At 42.9% G+C, this 17338-nt stretch overlaps 1 protein-coding gene across 4 annotated transcripts in view; it reads right to left on the bottom strand.

The window, feature by feature from the left end:
- The window catches only part of fermt2 (fermitin family member 2), a 40602-nt gene that overhangs the window by 17517 nt on the left and 5747 nt on the right, over positions 1 to 17338 (bottom strand). For all 4 annotated transcript variants that reach the window (XM_035673529.1, XM_035673531.1, XM_035673532.1 and 1 more), the window contains exons 3-4: positions 7932 to 8165; positions 1149 to 1277 (exon numbers count right to left, since the gene is read on the bottom strand). In XM_035673529.1, the coding sequence (XP_035529422.1) occupies positions 1149 to 1277; positions 7932 to 8165 (363 nt within the window). The remainder of the gene's footprint in view (positions 1 to 1148; positions 1278 to 7931; positions 8166 to 17338) is intronic.

Below are 17338 nucleotides of genomic sequence, written 5' to 3'. Positions count from 1 at the left end.
CACACACACAGGGACAGTGGTGACAGTAAACAGATTCTGCACATTCCTGAAACTCTGAAAAGTTTCTCTGCACCCACTGAAAACAAAATATATCGTAATGCAGCACAACCCCTGAAATGAAATGATGCAACTTTGGGTGTGACCATCATCATGTGCTCATGAAAATGGAAAGCTGCTGCTTTTTGCATTTTCCATGACTGATTTTATTTCAATATATGGTAAAATACTGTAGACACATATGCTGCTGGTAGTTTCAGCAGAGTTAGTTTTTCTTGACTGCGGGAATTGTGATTGTTCACCAAGCTCACAATGATTGTTCAACCTCTTCCACTTAAATGAGAGTGTATATGTGGATGCTGAGCAGAGTCTAAGGAGCCAGGGGACTGACCAGAGGCTGGGCAGAACAGACTCAAACCACACAAAGAGTCCCATTCACCCTGTCTCATAGCGTTAGCAGTTTTGCTTAATGCTAACTCTCTGACAGCAGCGCAGCCTGTTCTGCTCCTCCCTGCTCACATGGTTGTAACTCTCCCATCCCTGGTGAAGGAGGGAGGAGGGCCAATATAACTGCAGTCGTGTAGCCTGGTTTGGGTTTAAAATGGCAGCGTGACCAACTATGTGTGGAATCCCAACCATTCTTCGTCCTCCCTGCCAAGGAATCGAGAGCCGGGGCTGTAGATCCCATGCAGGCCTCAAACTCACACATTCATATTTGGTCACTAGAAGCAGGGTGCAGCAATCTGAAGTTATCCTAGTGGGTTTCTGAACCACAAGCGCAATCAGACACAAAAAAGAATGGAAGACACTCCATAGTAGCCAGTGAAACCTGCTATTCAACCTGCTGCTTGAAGGAAACAAGATTATTACTTTTCACAATGAAATACAAAAACAAAACCCAATGCTCCATAATTACTTCAAAGTAGATCTTGAACCTAAAAAAAAAAAACTGAATGCACAGACGGATCCTCGTGTGAAGACGACATGTGAAGAGCAAAACTTACACGTCTCTCTTTTTTTTTTTTTTTCCAAGAAGAATATTATTGCTTCCTGTCATAAATATAGCAGATTTTTTGAGCAAACACTGTAACCAGTGTTCTGGAGCCGCAAGTGCTTTCCCTACATTTAGGAGTTGCTATGCATTAGCTCACCTGATCCAGGGGTTAACAGCGGACCCTCCAGCTCCAGATCATCCTCCTCTGCCTCCTCCAACTTTTTCTTCTTCTTCTTGGGATCACGGGGCTTACGCAGTAGAGATAGCTCCTCTGGGTGGCGAATATCTGGAGGGAGAGGGAGCAAGACAGTAAATTTGACGCCACATAAACATAAGCTTGCCTCACAACAAGTCAGTAAGTCACTAAAAACAAAGTAATTTTTGTTGTTTCAACTACAGGCTTCAAATAAACCACACGGCCTCTTGCAAAGCACACAGACAATGGGTAGAACCTGTAATGTAGGTGAATACAGTGACATTAAGGCAACTTAAATTTAAAAAAAGTCGAGAAAGGGGGATGAGGAGTAAGAGAAAGCAAAGGGACAGAGGAGATGGGTAAGAATTGTAGACAGCTGTGCACACGAGGGGTGGAAAATTTCAAATCCCTTTTCTCAGGGCCCCAACAAATCTTGCTTTAACTGTAATCCCCAACTGAGACAGGGGAGACACAACCTCTATCTCCTTCTTACCCTCTGTCCTCCAACTTTTCCTCTCACACACACACACACACATAAAAAACAGTATTCAGTTGCTGTTGGCGAGTAATAGGACAGCACAGCTTCTACAAAAACACCAAAAAGTCATCCTTGAAGATACTGAGGTACTATCTTGCTGTGTGCAAGATCCCAATCAGACAGTAAGACACCACAATGAGTATAATGACTAAAACAGAGCAGCCTCTCTCCCCTCGTTTCCCTCCCCTCAGGCTTGGAGGCCAGGGAACCATCATTCAGCACTGCAATGATGTTTTAATATGGGATGGTTCTGATGCAGGAGTGAGACAGCCAGAATGTGTCAGGACTAGAATAGATGGTGCTAGTCTAGAAGCATGCACATCTGGATCCTCAGCTGGATATAGTTTTCTAAAAATTCCATATAAATGAATTCAACGATATTTTTTAGAGCCTCATTTCATTATTTTTTCTTAGTTTTTGTTTTTTTTGTGCAGGACCGCTGTAAAAATGTTCATTTTCTCATATCGACTGAAATATATCCGTCTTAATTTTTCAAAGATGAAGGATTGGAAAGGTGTTGCAGACTGATTGAAGAGGTTGCGGAGGGTGTTGATGAAAGCACGAGCAGAAGGGGAGAGAGAGAACGTCTTGGCTTGGTAAGTAAGCTTGTTTGGTTTGTGTAACTATAGCAAAAGCATTCCAGAAGTTTTAAGAACTACCAGATGCGAGCTAACCCTCTCTCTCTCTGCCTCTCTGCCTCCCTCCTCCTTCGTTCTCGCTCTGCTGCAGCGGGGAAGCACAATCCCTGTGCCCTTATACAGCCATGTGAGTTGCAGGCGTGCTGCCGAGATTTAGCCCCACAGAGTTGTGCGAGGAGGCCAATATACACAGTTAAGTGTGCATCAAACTGTGTGTACTTGGTAAGACCCTCTTGGTGAGGCACTGCAGAGCCATGTGGCATTTTACTACGATGTCACTTTCAGTGTTCATGCTGATATATTTTCACTAAGGAATTTATCTATAAGCAGGACCTGTTCTGAGATGCATAGATCTAAAGTGTGGCTCAAAAGCAAAAGATTTTGGCAATAAAACCATTACTCAGTGTGGTAAAAATCTATTTTCTGTGACATGTTGCCATTGGAATCCATTATCAGAGGAGAGAATGAAGATACAAAAGCTCCTGTAAAAGGAATATTTTAGGCCCCTCTGTGCCTGGATAACAAGAGAAGTTGGAAATTGGGTGTGCGGGAAAATAAATGGACAGCTACGTGTTTTTCATCACTCCCATAAAGGCAGTGGAGGTGAATTAGATATGATCGCAATTTCAGGTCTGCTGAAGTATGAATACTATCAAAAAACAGAGATCAAGATGACCAAATCAGGCTACAGAGAAAACAAACAAAAAAAAACAAAAAAACACTCCACTAGAATTTTTCAGACCGGCAGGCAAGACAAGTCAATTTCTGCTGACATAGTTGAGTGTTGAATTGTATGTTTATAGTGATAATTTAAGAATCATGATCTGGTGGGAAAGACTGCTCCTACACTCACCACATACTTGTGGCCAGTCGAGAAAAGGAGGAGGAAGGGTGAGTGATGGTTAGACTGCTGGTTGATTTCCATTAGAAGAAATGACACCTTAGACAATAAGAGCCCAATCCTCCACGCTGCAGACATGTGTCAGTAACCATGCCTGGAGCCAGAGGAGAGGGGTTGACCGAAAGCCAGCTGGGCTTGCAAGATCTACTCCTTGGAACACATGATTCACTGCAGTGAGTAAGGCCAGCCGCAGAAGAATCACAAACACCGTCACAGTCTAATTTTACCGCACTAAAGTTTACCGTACAAACAATTTAAGACCCTACATGGACGAAAAAAAAGAAAGGAGTGATATCACCTTCTGTTTCCCCCCTGCATTCTTCTCAATGTTGTGAAGAGGTTCTCATTGGGCTATGGAACTCCTAATCTACGTGGTGTTTTAGAAGAATTTATCCAATGACAAGAACAGTAAAGTTAGATTTGTGGCATTTATAGAGTTAATTGAATGATGCTATGACTCACTACCATCTCACTCTAACTTGAAGGGAAAATTACATTAACTGACATCAGCAGCAAGGTAAGAGTGTCAGAGGTCCTCTTCATCTATTAGACAGGAGGCTAAAAAGATGCTAAAAGGCCACTCAAAAAAGGATAATAATGCACTTCTTTAAATTTAGAAGCTGGAGGTAAAGCCAAACTGCACTAGTCCTATGTTATGACAACACCAGGGCCAGTCGAGCAGACCACAGGTTGATGGGCCATAAATCTGCTGGACCAAAACGATGAAGCAACAGTCCCACACATATCTAAAGAGGTTTCTGGAAGACAAAACGCTCTGACACTTCACTGCAATATGCCTTCTCAACTGTCAACGTCCTTCAAACTCATCCACCTGTGCTCTTTATGTCCTGTGATACTGACATCCTCCATTTCTCAAGTAATTCGACTCATTGTAACGTTTTGGAGAAGTGCTGACGAATGCCACAAGTTACAGTATTGTTGCTGCTTCTATTGTGTCTCAGTTTTCCCACACATGGTAGCAAAGGAGTGCTGACTAAAAAAAAAAACCCCACAGCGCTTAAGTGGGGCAGCCTGACTCTTGTTACCCTGAAGTGGTGCTTTGCTGAGAGAAGCAGCCACATGTTTGTACCACCTCAGACTCCCAGGTCCACAGTCATGTGTTAGTCAGTTGTGAAGAATACGGTTTGTGTGCTGGTTCACAGGAAGAGTAAAACGGTCTCCTGTCAGAGGGAGGAGGTGTACGTGTGTGTTTAATGTGTTGGAAGTGAGTCCGGGTTGTCTAGACGGGACAAGCTCATGTCTGACTGTGACTCTTCACTTGACAAATGAAGCCTGAGGAACCATTTCAGTGCCATTAATTTTTTCCTAACTAAAGACGTAACTTTTTGGATTTCAAACAGCTTTTTATAGCTGAAACGATTAGTCGATTAATTGATAAGTGGTCAAAAGTAACAATTTTGATAATCTATTACCAGATATTGTTGGTTAGACCTTCTAAAATTTAAGGATTTGGTGCTTTTCTCTGTTTACTGAACTGAATATCTTTGGATTTTCAACTGTTGTTTGGACAAAACAAGACATTTAAAAAGGTTTGAGCTTCAGTTCCAGCAAGTTTTTACAAGCATTTACTACCATTTTCTTACATCTTTTGAAAAAACAATCAGTAGCTTAATTGCTAATTAAAATAATTTGTCCTACAGCGTATCTATACAGTTTCAGCTGGCACCAAAACACAATGAACACTTCAAACAGAACCAGGGTCACGAGAACTGATACTTCGATACCAAAATCCTGACAACCTAACGGCACTCGTTTTTCGACAGTACCGAGGAAGTAATTCTTCCAGACTCGCAGCATATACACCTACGAATACTGTAGACGGCTGTTAAATACCACAGGAAGAAGATGAACAAGACATGTTGAAGACGGCAACAGGGGATTTACTCATGAAAATTTCATGCACAGTACTCCATCGTCAAAACTGTGTCTCTGTCTCTGTCGCTGTGTGTGATCTGCGCAAAAGATGTACAGACGAGGAAAATAAACACTCAGCAGAATAGAGTTCATTCAGCTAACTGAGATTGGCCGAGGCTGCACTGAAGTAACAAACTCAGACACTTTCAAAAAGGGAGAGAAACTCCCTCTGGACAGCTACAAGACTAAAAAAAGATTAGAGAGAGTTTGTTAGGCTAAGGAACAGCTTGTTGCCGGGATTTACTTTTCTTAATGCGATGCAGAGCTATTCACCTGTATAAATAAGGAAAATAAGTATTGGATCAGGACTCTGTATCACCAGATATTGAATGCTGATCGGGGGCAAACAAAACTTGACTGGGAGATTTTTACTGTGGTATCAAATTGGTATTGAGAATCGTGGGATTTCACTGGTATAGGTATCAACTACTACATTTTTGGTACTGTGACCTCCCTAAACAATACACAAACATGAGTTCTGAGAATTCTCAGAATTGTTGATAAGAGTTTAAAAACGTTATCTTGCAACAAAAAGTGGAAAATCCCTAATGGCTCTGCTTCATCATCAAGTGAGCAGTGCAGTACAGGATGTAAAGGCTGCCAAATGGAATCAGAGGTCAAAACAGGAGTGGAACTGAGTGATTTTCACGTATTACAGTACATCAACCTTTTGCTGAGTCCTCTCAGTTCCCAGCCAGCCCAGATGGACTGCGTCTGTGTCAGGACACAGCTGCCATGGACATGGGAGAAGTACAGCGGTGATAATTGGTTTTATACTTTTAAGTTGGAGTGTTATGTTGATTTTGTATGCTTTTTCCACTGTGTGGGACGCTCACTGTCCGAGTTCGAGCTGTGCTAAAGAGACTGAAAAGCAGATAAAATACAAAGTGAGGTAAGAACCTTCTGTATGGTAATAATACAAAATAACATTCATATCACAACATAATATCCGTCTTGAACTGTAGAGTGTAATAAGAAAAATAAACTATGAAGGGGTTGGAAAAAAACTGCCAAATACTACACTACAGGACTGAACTCAAAACTTGTTTTGGAACAGGAAATAGCTTCTGTGTGACCAACTGACCGGACGCAGCAGAGCAAAAAATACCCTCCAAGTAAATTAGGATGAGAAAAAGAACTGGAGACCATTGAAAATCTCCACTGACTTTGTCTAATCTGTTTCTATGTTCCAATATTTCTTGTCTCCCTCGGTTGCTGCTGTCTGGAGCGAAGGCCAGTTGGACAGGCCTCGTCTCTTCCTGTCCTCTCCTCTCAGATTCTCTATGCCGTGCAGCTCACAGGGAGTCAGCAGAAAATATGCACAGGAAATTGTAAAATTCAAAGTTGCCCAGATAACAAAAAATGAAGAGCTCCCAGGCAAGACCAGCTGTAAGTCAGCTAAGTCGGCTGTCATACCCATAGTTACAGTTAAGAATCAACTGTCCTCATCATAGGTTCTGCTTTTTGCAAGCAGCAATGCACATACACAAATACAAGGATGTCACATTGAGGGGCCCTTTCCAGCCACTGTACAACATCTTGCAAAATCCTAGCACGCGCAATGTCAGCCAAAAGCAATTTGTTCTGAATTTCTGTGAAACTGAAATAGATTTATTACAGAAGCAGCAGACACATTCCTAACTAGGCCTGGGCCAAGAGAACGGCCTACAGTCCTGTTCCCCCCCCCCCCCCCCCCCCTCCCCCTGCCTCTGCTTTCAAAAACAGCCCCTTTGTATATTTACACTAAATAAAATGTGCCATTTGTTCTCTTCATTTCATAGAACTGCTCTGCAGACCCTGTAACCTTCTTAAAAAATATAATTAAAAAAGGGAAATTCCTGCCAAAGTAAAAACAAGGTTCAGTGCTACCTGTAGAGGCCAATACAAACAGGGGAGCTGCCACTGGAGCCCCTGATCCAGTGTGCTGAACACAGTCCAGTGACACAAACACGACAGGTGTGCCATGGCCCTGCCTGGTGGAAGGATTTATATTGGTGGGGGTTCTCCAAACCTGCAAACCCTACTGGAGACAGTGACTAAGAGGTAGGGGCAAGGGGCGAGGGCTGAGCCAAGGAAAAGTGGGCGTTAGCAGGTTAGAGGTCACTGGGGTCCAGTGTGTGACCTCTGACACGTCTATCACAGGGTGGTGCCAGTGATGGAAGATATCAATAGTGTGACCCTTGGGTACTACTTAAACCATGGGAGGAGAGTTCAATTTGGATATGATCTTAGTAAGACAGTGAGCAACAGTATGAGTTATTTACATGTACATGAATGTGTACTTGGTGTGTGCCTGTGTTGTACAGATTGATAATCTCTGTTTACTAAACATTACTGTGAGACCGATGGAGCCCAGGTTCCAAGGACACGACTCCAGACCAGCCAGGGGGACGTGACTCCAGCATGCAGAGCTCAGAGTATGTTTAATAAACACAAAAAATTGCCAGGGATGAAAACAAAGTGAGAGGAAGGACATGATTAACTAAGTTTGATGAGAACACGTCCAGAACCTTTCCAAAAATAGTTAGGGAATAGTTTTTGGTCGAGCAGGGTGGGCACCTTCACGAGGCCCAAGCAGACTGGACCACTATTCTACGCTCATTCCCAAAACGCTTTGCCATCAGTCACACCTCATCTGACATTTGCTTCATGACTGTTTTCCACATCTCGACTAAAAATCATGAAAGCTGCTCTCCCTGCTGTCCTCTAAATGAGTCATTTGTTCCACTTACTGAAAGTTTTGCAGATGTCGGACACAGCCTTGAAGACGCGGTCCGAGAAGTTGACCTTGACCTTCATGTGCTTCATGTTGGGCAGCTGGAGGCGAAGCAGCTTGTGCTGCGGCGTGAAAAGCAGCCTGGCGTCGGCTTGGATGCCGTACTTGTCCAACGTCCAGTGGGTTTTCAGCAGCCATGTCTTCTTCTTCTCCCACCACAAAGCATGGTCTGACCAGTCCTTCTTCACATCTACGGAGGGGAAGAAAAGAGGAGAATGGATGAGTTTCAACAGTAACGGTAAAGATGCAAAAGAGATTAAGAAGTAGTATTTTAAACTTGCATTCTCCTTGCTTGTGTTTTTGATGGCAAAAGGAAAGCGTAACTAGAGTGCTCAGTCTGTATCCATCACACTGTACTGACCTGAGATCACCAAATGTGTCCCTCCAGGGCAGAGAGTCACATTTGGGATGCGAGGGGGGCACAGAAAAGGTTTGCACGGGGCGGTGAAGTCAAAGTGAGAGGGAGGAGAGGACTGAGTGTGTGAAAGATGTGGTTGTTTGTGGGACACTGCGAGGAGATCAGGTTCATACCTCCCTCTTTGTTCCAAAGTCACACCGTGATCCTCTAAAGCAGACACAAGCCACCTAAAACCCCACATAGCTCCCAGGCTTTCGCTACGCAGGGGCTCAGCACAATGGGGACGGACCAGTGGTCTCATGGTGTGTGTGTCTGACTTGAAGGGGAAGGTGAAAACCGCAGGGACTTAATGGAACTCAAAGCAGCTGTTTGTGCAGATCACCTAGCTCTGGTTAATGTACGAGGAGCACTGTTATGAGCTCAAGTTGTGTAAGAGCCGCAAATCACTTCAAAGCGAAAGTAAAATACATTCAAACAAAGTGCAACAGCCCCTTTGCATCCATTTCTTATCTATTTATCACCTTAATGGGATACATTCAGAAAATAGATAAGAATGTTAAGCAGGTCAAAATGAATAGCCGGCCAACTAGCTCACTGACTTCACTCTTCTTCACATTCTAGAGTTACAAATACCCACTGACTGTTTATTTAGCCCGTACTGTGCATCTGTTACTTTATGTTCAAGTGTAAAAGCCTTAGCAGTGAATGATAGTTAAGCTGGAGTGAATATGTCTCACTTTTTAGCCTATTATACTTTGAGATGTTCCCCCTGAGTAGTGATGTCATTACTCCGGCATTAGTCCAGGAAGGCACTTCCCAAAGCGGTGTCTCATTTCCTCCACCCACATACCCCATCATTGCTTCTCCAGCCTATCCTCTGTCTCACTCCGGGGCTCTCTCTCCTCTCAGAGTCACTGTGTCCAGACACAGACGTTTGCTCAGTCATCCTTTAAACAAAGCAGTCGATCTGAACTGTTTCAACTTATGTACTGCTGTGGCAGCAAAGAGTGTTTAAAGGCATACTGATGGAATAAAATGTGTTCTGCAGCATCATAAAAAACTAAAAAGCTTAAAATAAATTGGCTACATTTAGAATAGTAGAAGAATAGTATACATATTGTGTATTATATATTGAGCATGTATGCAATATAGGTGGTTGTTTACATGTGCCAACTCTTACCTTATCTCCCAATAATACTTCAACTACCATAGCCCTTTACTATAGGCTGCAACTATCTATTTAACAGTTAGTCTATATAGAATGGAAAAACAGAAAATAGTGAAATAAGTCCATCACAAGTTCCAACCAGCCAACAATCTAAAACCTGAAAATATTCCATTTACAGTGGGTCCAGAAATCTCTGTATTCCCAAGGTTAAAAAGAGGCAAGAGCTGCATTTCGACCCTCATTAAGAAACACATCTACTTTGTATTCAAGGCTGGTAGCACATTATCTAAATGTGGCACCAACACATTGCATCTACTTATTACATGAGGAAGGACACAGCCACTAATGGACAAACTCAAGCCATAATGGACTCCAATTACTTTCTGATACATGGAACGCAAACAGCAGATCACAGACACACATCGACATGATGATTTGGATTCATCATAATCCATCATTAACGCACGCACACTGCTTCTATTCATTCTGAAAGAAACATGCTAACCATTTTTGACTGGGGAACGATCTTGAATGCTGCCCTACGCTGACCTCCTCCATATGTCAAACAGCTTGGTGCCATGGTAACCTAAAACTTGAGTGGCCTTCTGTTTCTGCGTGCTGCTATTGTTTCCCCTGACCTTAACTTTACATAGGGGCACCCATATGCATTGTTGACACTCTCCTGCTGATCCCGTCTAAAAGCTGAATGATTGGGATTAGCAAGTGAGTAGGTGAAACAACAGAATGGCTGCTTAGAACCAGGAAACAAGGCTGCTGTGATGTGAGTAAAGCAAACTGGAATGAGGAAGAGATTAAACTGGTGATTAAGATGGCGAGGAACGTTTGAGAAGAAGAGTGGCCACCGGCATCTCAATGCAGATGTCATTGTGAAGGCCTGGGACTGTGTGAATTGATTTGGTGGGGGGGGAGTTGTTTGTCAAGCTGTTGGGTTTTTATACTGTTTACTCCGGGGGGAAACACTTGGTACTTGAGTGAAAACATTCCAAGCTTTCTTTCTGAGACCCTGTGTGAGTTTCTTTAACAGCATGGGGCCTAGCTGTCATCGCTCCATTCTGATGGCTCAGCTGTGCAGAACGCAACTTCATTGCTCCCTTAAGTGTACTGCAGCTATTAAAAGGATGAAATAATGAGAGGGAGCAAGGAGAGGAAAATTGAAAATAGACCTAAATGTATTTTCATAACTCTGCTCACAGTTTTTCCTCTTACAACCTTGTAATTTCTGGTGTCTGGGAGAAATGCAGAACAGCTAGCATTAACATTTGGCACTCGGGTCTTCACCACAGACCATTTTCTATAGAAACGTCCTCACACTCAGCATGTGTGACCACCATACAGTCTGTGGCGTGGCATGAATGCATGTCTTGGCTGGTCCCCGTTACCTTCAACACGCTCTCAATGGCCCCTGCTCCACAGTTTCCTTGTCACCACCAAATGCCAAAACCGTAATGGACATAGTCTTTCCTCCTGCTTGCGTCGTTACGCAGTGGTTCAATGTGTTGTGATTGGACGAGGGCAGCTCGGGTAGGCGTCCATTGGGTTCTTTCAGCAACAAGGTGGTAACTCAATACACACAGAGGGAGGGAGAGAGGGCCAATGGCATCTCCAAGCTAAAAATACAGCCTGCCAAGTCTGACGTAATGCAGCAGCCAGAGGAGCGGGGGCCTAAGTAATTGGGTGCATTAAATGTGGACCCACAGACCCTCAGTAGAGTGATATGTGTGTGCACAAGGAGGGCTTGAAAGACAAGGGGAGGCGAAACAGAATGGGAAAACCATGTTTTATGACCTCTGCAGGATGTGAAAGATGATACAGAGATTGTGTGCACAGGTTTGGGGATTTGTCGGAGGGAGGGTGTTCTTATCCATCCATTAACTACATTAGCTCTGCGTGTTTGCGCGCGTGTGCTTTAACAAGCTAAATTAATCCATAAATTCTGTCAAACTGAGTTATTTTCATTCACCACCACAGCTCCTGACCAAGACCACTTCCTTTCCTCTGCTTTGTGCCCCAGATACCACAGTGAGAAATACTGCTTTAAAAAGACATTTAAGACAATTAAGCAAAAAAAGCAAAGTGCACACAGTGAAATTGTGTTGACAATATTGTATAGTAGGCACAAAAGTACCCAGTTTGCAAGGCTTTCATTTAGATAGTACAGGAAAATGAATTGTCCCTCCTTTCCTCTCCTCCCCATCACTCCTCTATGCTCTCTCCATCCCTCCCCTCCTAGTTCGAGTAACTGTACTGTTTACATTAGGAGGCTGCAATGTTTATGGAGGCCTGTCTGTGAGGGGGAGGGGAGGGGACTACGAGGAGAGGATGAGGAATGAGAGAGGGCATGAAAAGGAGAGATGAGGAGGATGAGCAGAGGACGAGGGAGGATCTCTTGCTGGGAACACATTAATATGAGACAGAGCAAGCCAAAGCAAGCGTAAGGAGGTGGAAAGTCAAAATTAAAGTCTACCGGCCGAAAATACTAATAGTAACTCCAATTCTTTCTCCTGCATAAAATTGAAAATGTGCTTTTATGTTATGGAGGGAAAAACAGACAGTAGAGATTTCAGCAGTCGAATATGCATCCACATGTTGTTAGCACACATTTGTGCATGTGTCACTCTCTGCTGTGTGCATTATAGGTTCTGTAAACGTCACTTTCCATCAAAAAAGGATATCTACATTCTAAATTCTGAGATTTGATCACCCTGTAGTCCTGCCATGATCTGACTAGGTCTGTAAATAACGACTATTTTCATTCTTAATTAATCGATTTATCATTTTGTCCATAAAATGCCAGAAAACAGTGAAAAGTGTCCAGAGTTTTCTAAAGCCCAAGGTCAAATCATCAAAATTCCTATTTTGTTTGACTGATAGTCCAAAATCCAAAGATTTCTACTGACTATAACATAAGACTAAGAAAAGCAGCACAGGACTGTCAAATGTTCGGCATTTTACTTCTAAAATTTGTTTTGGGTTGTTGACTAGTTGATTAATTGACAAATCGTTATAGCTCTAGAAGAAAATATACTTTATTAATCCCTATGTTGAAATTCTTTTTTTTTTCTCTTCTAGATGTGACACTGGCCTTTGGGTCTCAAAGGAACAAAATCCTTGCTGTTGCATGTGCACTCAATGACTCATGTTTACTCTTTATTTTAGGCTTCAACCTAATCAGCAAAGCAATGACAGTCAGCTGTCGCCTAAAGCAAAATCCAGGCTCATCTCTAGCATCTTTGATGAAGGTGATTTAAGAGCAGACCCACTCACAAATCAGGACTTTTTACTGCGTCTGCACAGTTAGCCTTTTATCTGAAAATGTTTTTCATGAGCTGTTGGGAGTCAAGCTGTTAGCCATCAGTGATAACCAAGGCCACCAAGTGCAAGGCTTTGTCATTTTCAGCCATCAGCTGATAAAAACATTACAGCTGGGTGAGGCGGATCATGCCGTTTCCTTGGTGACTCGTGGCTGACGCTGCAGGGGAAGTGGTGCGAGGCAACCACTTGTTTTCATACACAACAACATGGGGCTGCAGGTTTGTCCGTCTTATTCTCTCTGACACACACAGAGTTGATCCCCCTCTACAACATGAAAGCCCCTCTCTTTCTAAATATATTCCCCCGTCTAAAGCGGGGTGAAGGTCGGTATTGACAAGCAAGCATACAGGAAGCAACTGTACTGTCCTTAAATTAGATCTACTGTAAATGGCCTTTAGGCACTCGCTTGCGTGCACAGTCATGCTAGATAGCATTAACATCAGATAGCCAACATGTACACAAGTTCAACAGAGACAGGTGATGACGATATCTGTATGGCAGACATGCGATAGTGAGTCACACGACATTATAGTGCAAGATTTAAGTGATACAGTCGCTTCAACAATACCTTGGCTCATTCTAGAAACAAAGCAGTGTCAAGTAGTCAGAATCACTATACGTTAGAGACAGAAGTCACAGCAGACAAACTTGTTTTTGGGCTTATGACGAATGCTCAAAAGATAACAAGCTAAATCCAGAAGTCATAATGCATCTGTCCAATCAAGTACACGGCCAAGAGGGAGTAATACTGGCAACCCATACTTTTGCCTGGCTCTGACACCCATAAAGATGAAATCATTGACTAATATTTTGATCTGTTCCAGCTGTGTCCTTTGGGTATTCACTAACCAATACCATTAAAACTCAAGTGCTCTCCATCGACAACCTGAGTTGAACGAGGTTAGCTGAGCCTATTTCGGTCAGTTATTACACAACGGCCCTGCTTTTCGCCAACAGTCAATCAATCAGGCCATTTATCTCAGGCATTAAATATGCAATACGCAGCAGACCCCGATTCTGGTAAAAGGCAAGTAGTCAAACGTTACCTGACAAAGCATTTAGACAAAGAGACACTTAATACCGCCATTAAAGCTGTGTACGCTGCAGAAAACACGCAATAAAAAGGGTTCATTGGGGTTGTGGCCTGTGTCAGTGGTGAGATCCTTTGGGGTCATGACTGGCCTAAAAGGAGTCAGGGGACATTGTGACAGATATTGATTCAATTCAATAGTGTTGTACTGCCACTCCTACTTCCCTACATCTAGATATTTTCCATTTCTCAGAGAATAAGATGCTATCTGATTAGAAAAACACAAACAACAAACACACTCACAAAATACGCCATTTATCTATAGCCTAAACAATACAAGTAACACACAGACTTTCAATCTGAGATTAAACAGTACCGAAGCTTGGGTGCATCACTTTGCAAGGTCTACAGGTCTACAGGTGAAGTGGTGGAGGCAGAACCATACTCGATACCAAATAGACAATATGGATATTTTTCCAGCATGGAGGGAGTCTGAAATCTTATTTCGGAAATTTAGGAGCATCCAGCCTGTTACAGTAAGAAGAGAGTGCTGGCTTTGATGCATTAGGAGAGGCCAGGAAGGCTATTAGAGGAAACCTCCTTAGAGACAGATAGTTTGTATCCATTTGTGTCATTTTCCAAACACAGCAAAACAGTGGGGGTGCTCCCCCTCCACCCTGACACAGCTTTATACAATTAAGTGTTCAGGGACCCGGTGAAATAATGACATTACAAAGAAACTCTGAGGCTAAGATCAATGGAGCAGATAGACCATATCCATCTGTCCCTCTATCCCATGTATGCATCCTGCCAGACGTCCCCTTAGGACTGTGATAAGTCAACCCACTGATGCCTCCGTAAGTTCAACAGGAAGCTCAACTGGTCCCCAGCTTCTAGCTGCATTTCTTTAGAAACCCTGAGGAAGTTATTTGGACAATCTACAGCAGTGCTGAAGCAATTAGCTGACTTATTAATCAATAAATGACCAGACTATTCTGTTAGTCACTTCCAAGTACAAATACAAAGTTGTCCTGTCCACTGTATATTTAGTTTTTGTTTCCTTCTTCGTCAGACAAAATAAGCAATCTGAAGACATCATTTTCACAATTTTGAGATATTTTTCAGACAAACGCTCCTGCTGTGAAGCAAATGAGAGGGAAACAGTGCTGGCTTTAAATTAGCTTGCATGTAAATCATGTATAAACTTTAGAAGTGACAGAGCTATAATGAAATTATTTACACAATGTATGTTCTGTCACAACTGCTTTAATGAAGCATCAACCCTTGGTGATGAAAACCAACACCTCTCTTGGCCCTTTGGTCTGTCAAAGAGGGAGTACAGAGACAGACTGGTGGGGACGGGTTTAAATGAATGATATGTGGGCTGAGAACCTGGACAAAAGCTCCATATCGGTTTACTCCACTGGCATACAGGTGCATGGTGTTACGACAACAATGTGCTGCTCTAACATTTCCTTCCACTGGATCATCTGTGCTGCCTGCCACTACAGGAAGGTGAGAGGCACAAAAAGCAACAAGCTTCAGATTCCCAGAGGAGCAATGAAAGTTTGTTCCGCTGCATGTTTAAGATGCCAAACATAACTAATTAAATCATCTTTAACAAACACAGCTGTCCTTCCATAAAAGTGGACAAAGCGAGAAAAACTAGAAAAGGAAAAAAAGGAGATATTTCAAATATGGGAAATTGAACATACTATGCTTTTAACATAGATATTTGTAAACGTACCACCAATTTTCTAGAACGCTTACTACGTTAAGCAGCTGATACTGTTCCCACATGATGCTGCATTGAGGGAGTACACTAAAACTAACAGCTGTCAAAGTCAAGCTTTGCTCAGTCTTAACAGAAACCTTTCCTTGTACAATGTGTAAGTAATTAACTCAGTAACATAGCACAGATTCACTACCACAGCTGGTTTCTTTTCTTGACACCATCTTCTTTAAATTCTCTATCATGGTACTAAAGCATCAGTCAAGCATTGATCGTAGGGACTAACTTTCAGACTGAATTGTCAATCGATCCACTGTCTTCACTGCCAAGCACAAGATTGAAAGGAAGAAATAATCTAGTCTAATAGTCTTTTTAGTCTGGGGCACATTTGTTTGCGTGGGCTGCTATAATTAATGTAGGTATGTATGGAGTATGTATGTAAATATATAGGCTAGGGGTAAATGTATGGGCTACACTAGAGAGCTGACTACAGAACAGCACAATCACTGTAGCATCTTGCTAGTAAAACAGGAAAGCTCTGGCCTGGGCAGGACCGCTACTTAGCCTAACTACTTCCTGTCAGAGAGATTAGAGAGCAGGATGATCACACACGCTACGCTGCCAGGCCATTTCTCACTTCGTAATGCCAGACGTTTAGCACGGCCCCACAGTCCCAATCAATGAGTCTCATTACGCACAGCGATATTTCTGACCTGTGTGTCACGGCAAGATGATATGAGGAGAGGGAAAGTGGTTATAGCCACCTATCAAAGGAATCGTCCACTGTCCTGCTGTGAGATATTGGATGGAAAGATGTGACCTGTAGCTGGAGCAGCTCTCACGTCATCAGGACAGATATGACCAAGGTATCTCAGCTCTTCATCTCACTCTGCAAGAACTGAAGACCCATCTTTCCCTTCTGTGAGGGGACACGGAGAGGGCAGGAAGGCGGGAATGCAAGAAAGGCACAAGGGAGAAGGCGTATAAAAAAAGCCCAGAGGAAGTTCAGCATCCTGTGTTAAATCGCGTCTGTTTCCTAATGAAACCTGCACTTCATTGTCAAACCGAAGCCATCCCTCTGGTCGCCACGACCTCCGGCAGACAGCGACTTGGCATCACAAAAAGGACACTGATTTCAAATAGCTGACAAACTGGAGTATGATCTTGAAAACAAAATTACTCAGAGGAAACATTAAAGTCACTTCTAAGCAATTTCTAACTGAACATTACAACAATAACTGCTGTTTTGTTAGAGGTGCTTCTGAAAGGGGAAAACTAAACATTAAGGTTAATCACAAATTGCCTGCACGATTTGCTCCAACAAAAATTAAATGAATGTGGGATGATGACATTCGCAGAATCAGTTGCGATGTGAATATGTAGGTCATCGCAAATACAAAACACACATTTTCTCTGACACGCAGGGAACGTTCTCTGCGGCTGGCTGGTGGTACGGCGGCCAAGAACTGCAGGCCCCTCACTGGAAACAACCACATGAACTATCACAGTCATACTAGACCAATTAGTTTGCACAGTTCTATTTATGGAACCTTTAGCAGCCATGAACTTGGGTCAGAAACCATGAGAAAGTGAACAATATGTACTTTGATGTTTTCTGTTGATTGCTGAGCCGTGCTACGTGGCTGGAGGAGTGGATGGCTTCAGATAGTATGACACAGCTGCCCAAAATAAAAAAAAATAAAAAGGATGACAAGGGAGTAAGAAAGGAGCGTGAAAACAGA

Source organism: Morone saxatilis, unplaced genomic scaffold (assembly GCF_004916995.1).
Source record: "Morone saxatilis isolate NCDOM2014 unplaced genomic scaffold, NCSU_SB_2.0 Contig3, whole genome shotgun sequence".
Taxonomy (NCBI): domain Eukaryota; kingdom Metazoa; phylum Chordata; class Actinopteri; family Moronidae; genus Morone; species Morone saxatilis.
Note: the sequence above shows the minus strand (reverse complement) of the source record. Positions and strands in the feature narration are given on the sequence as shown.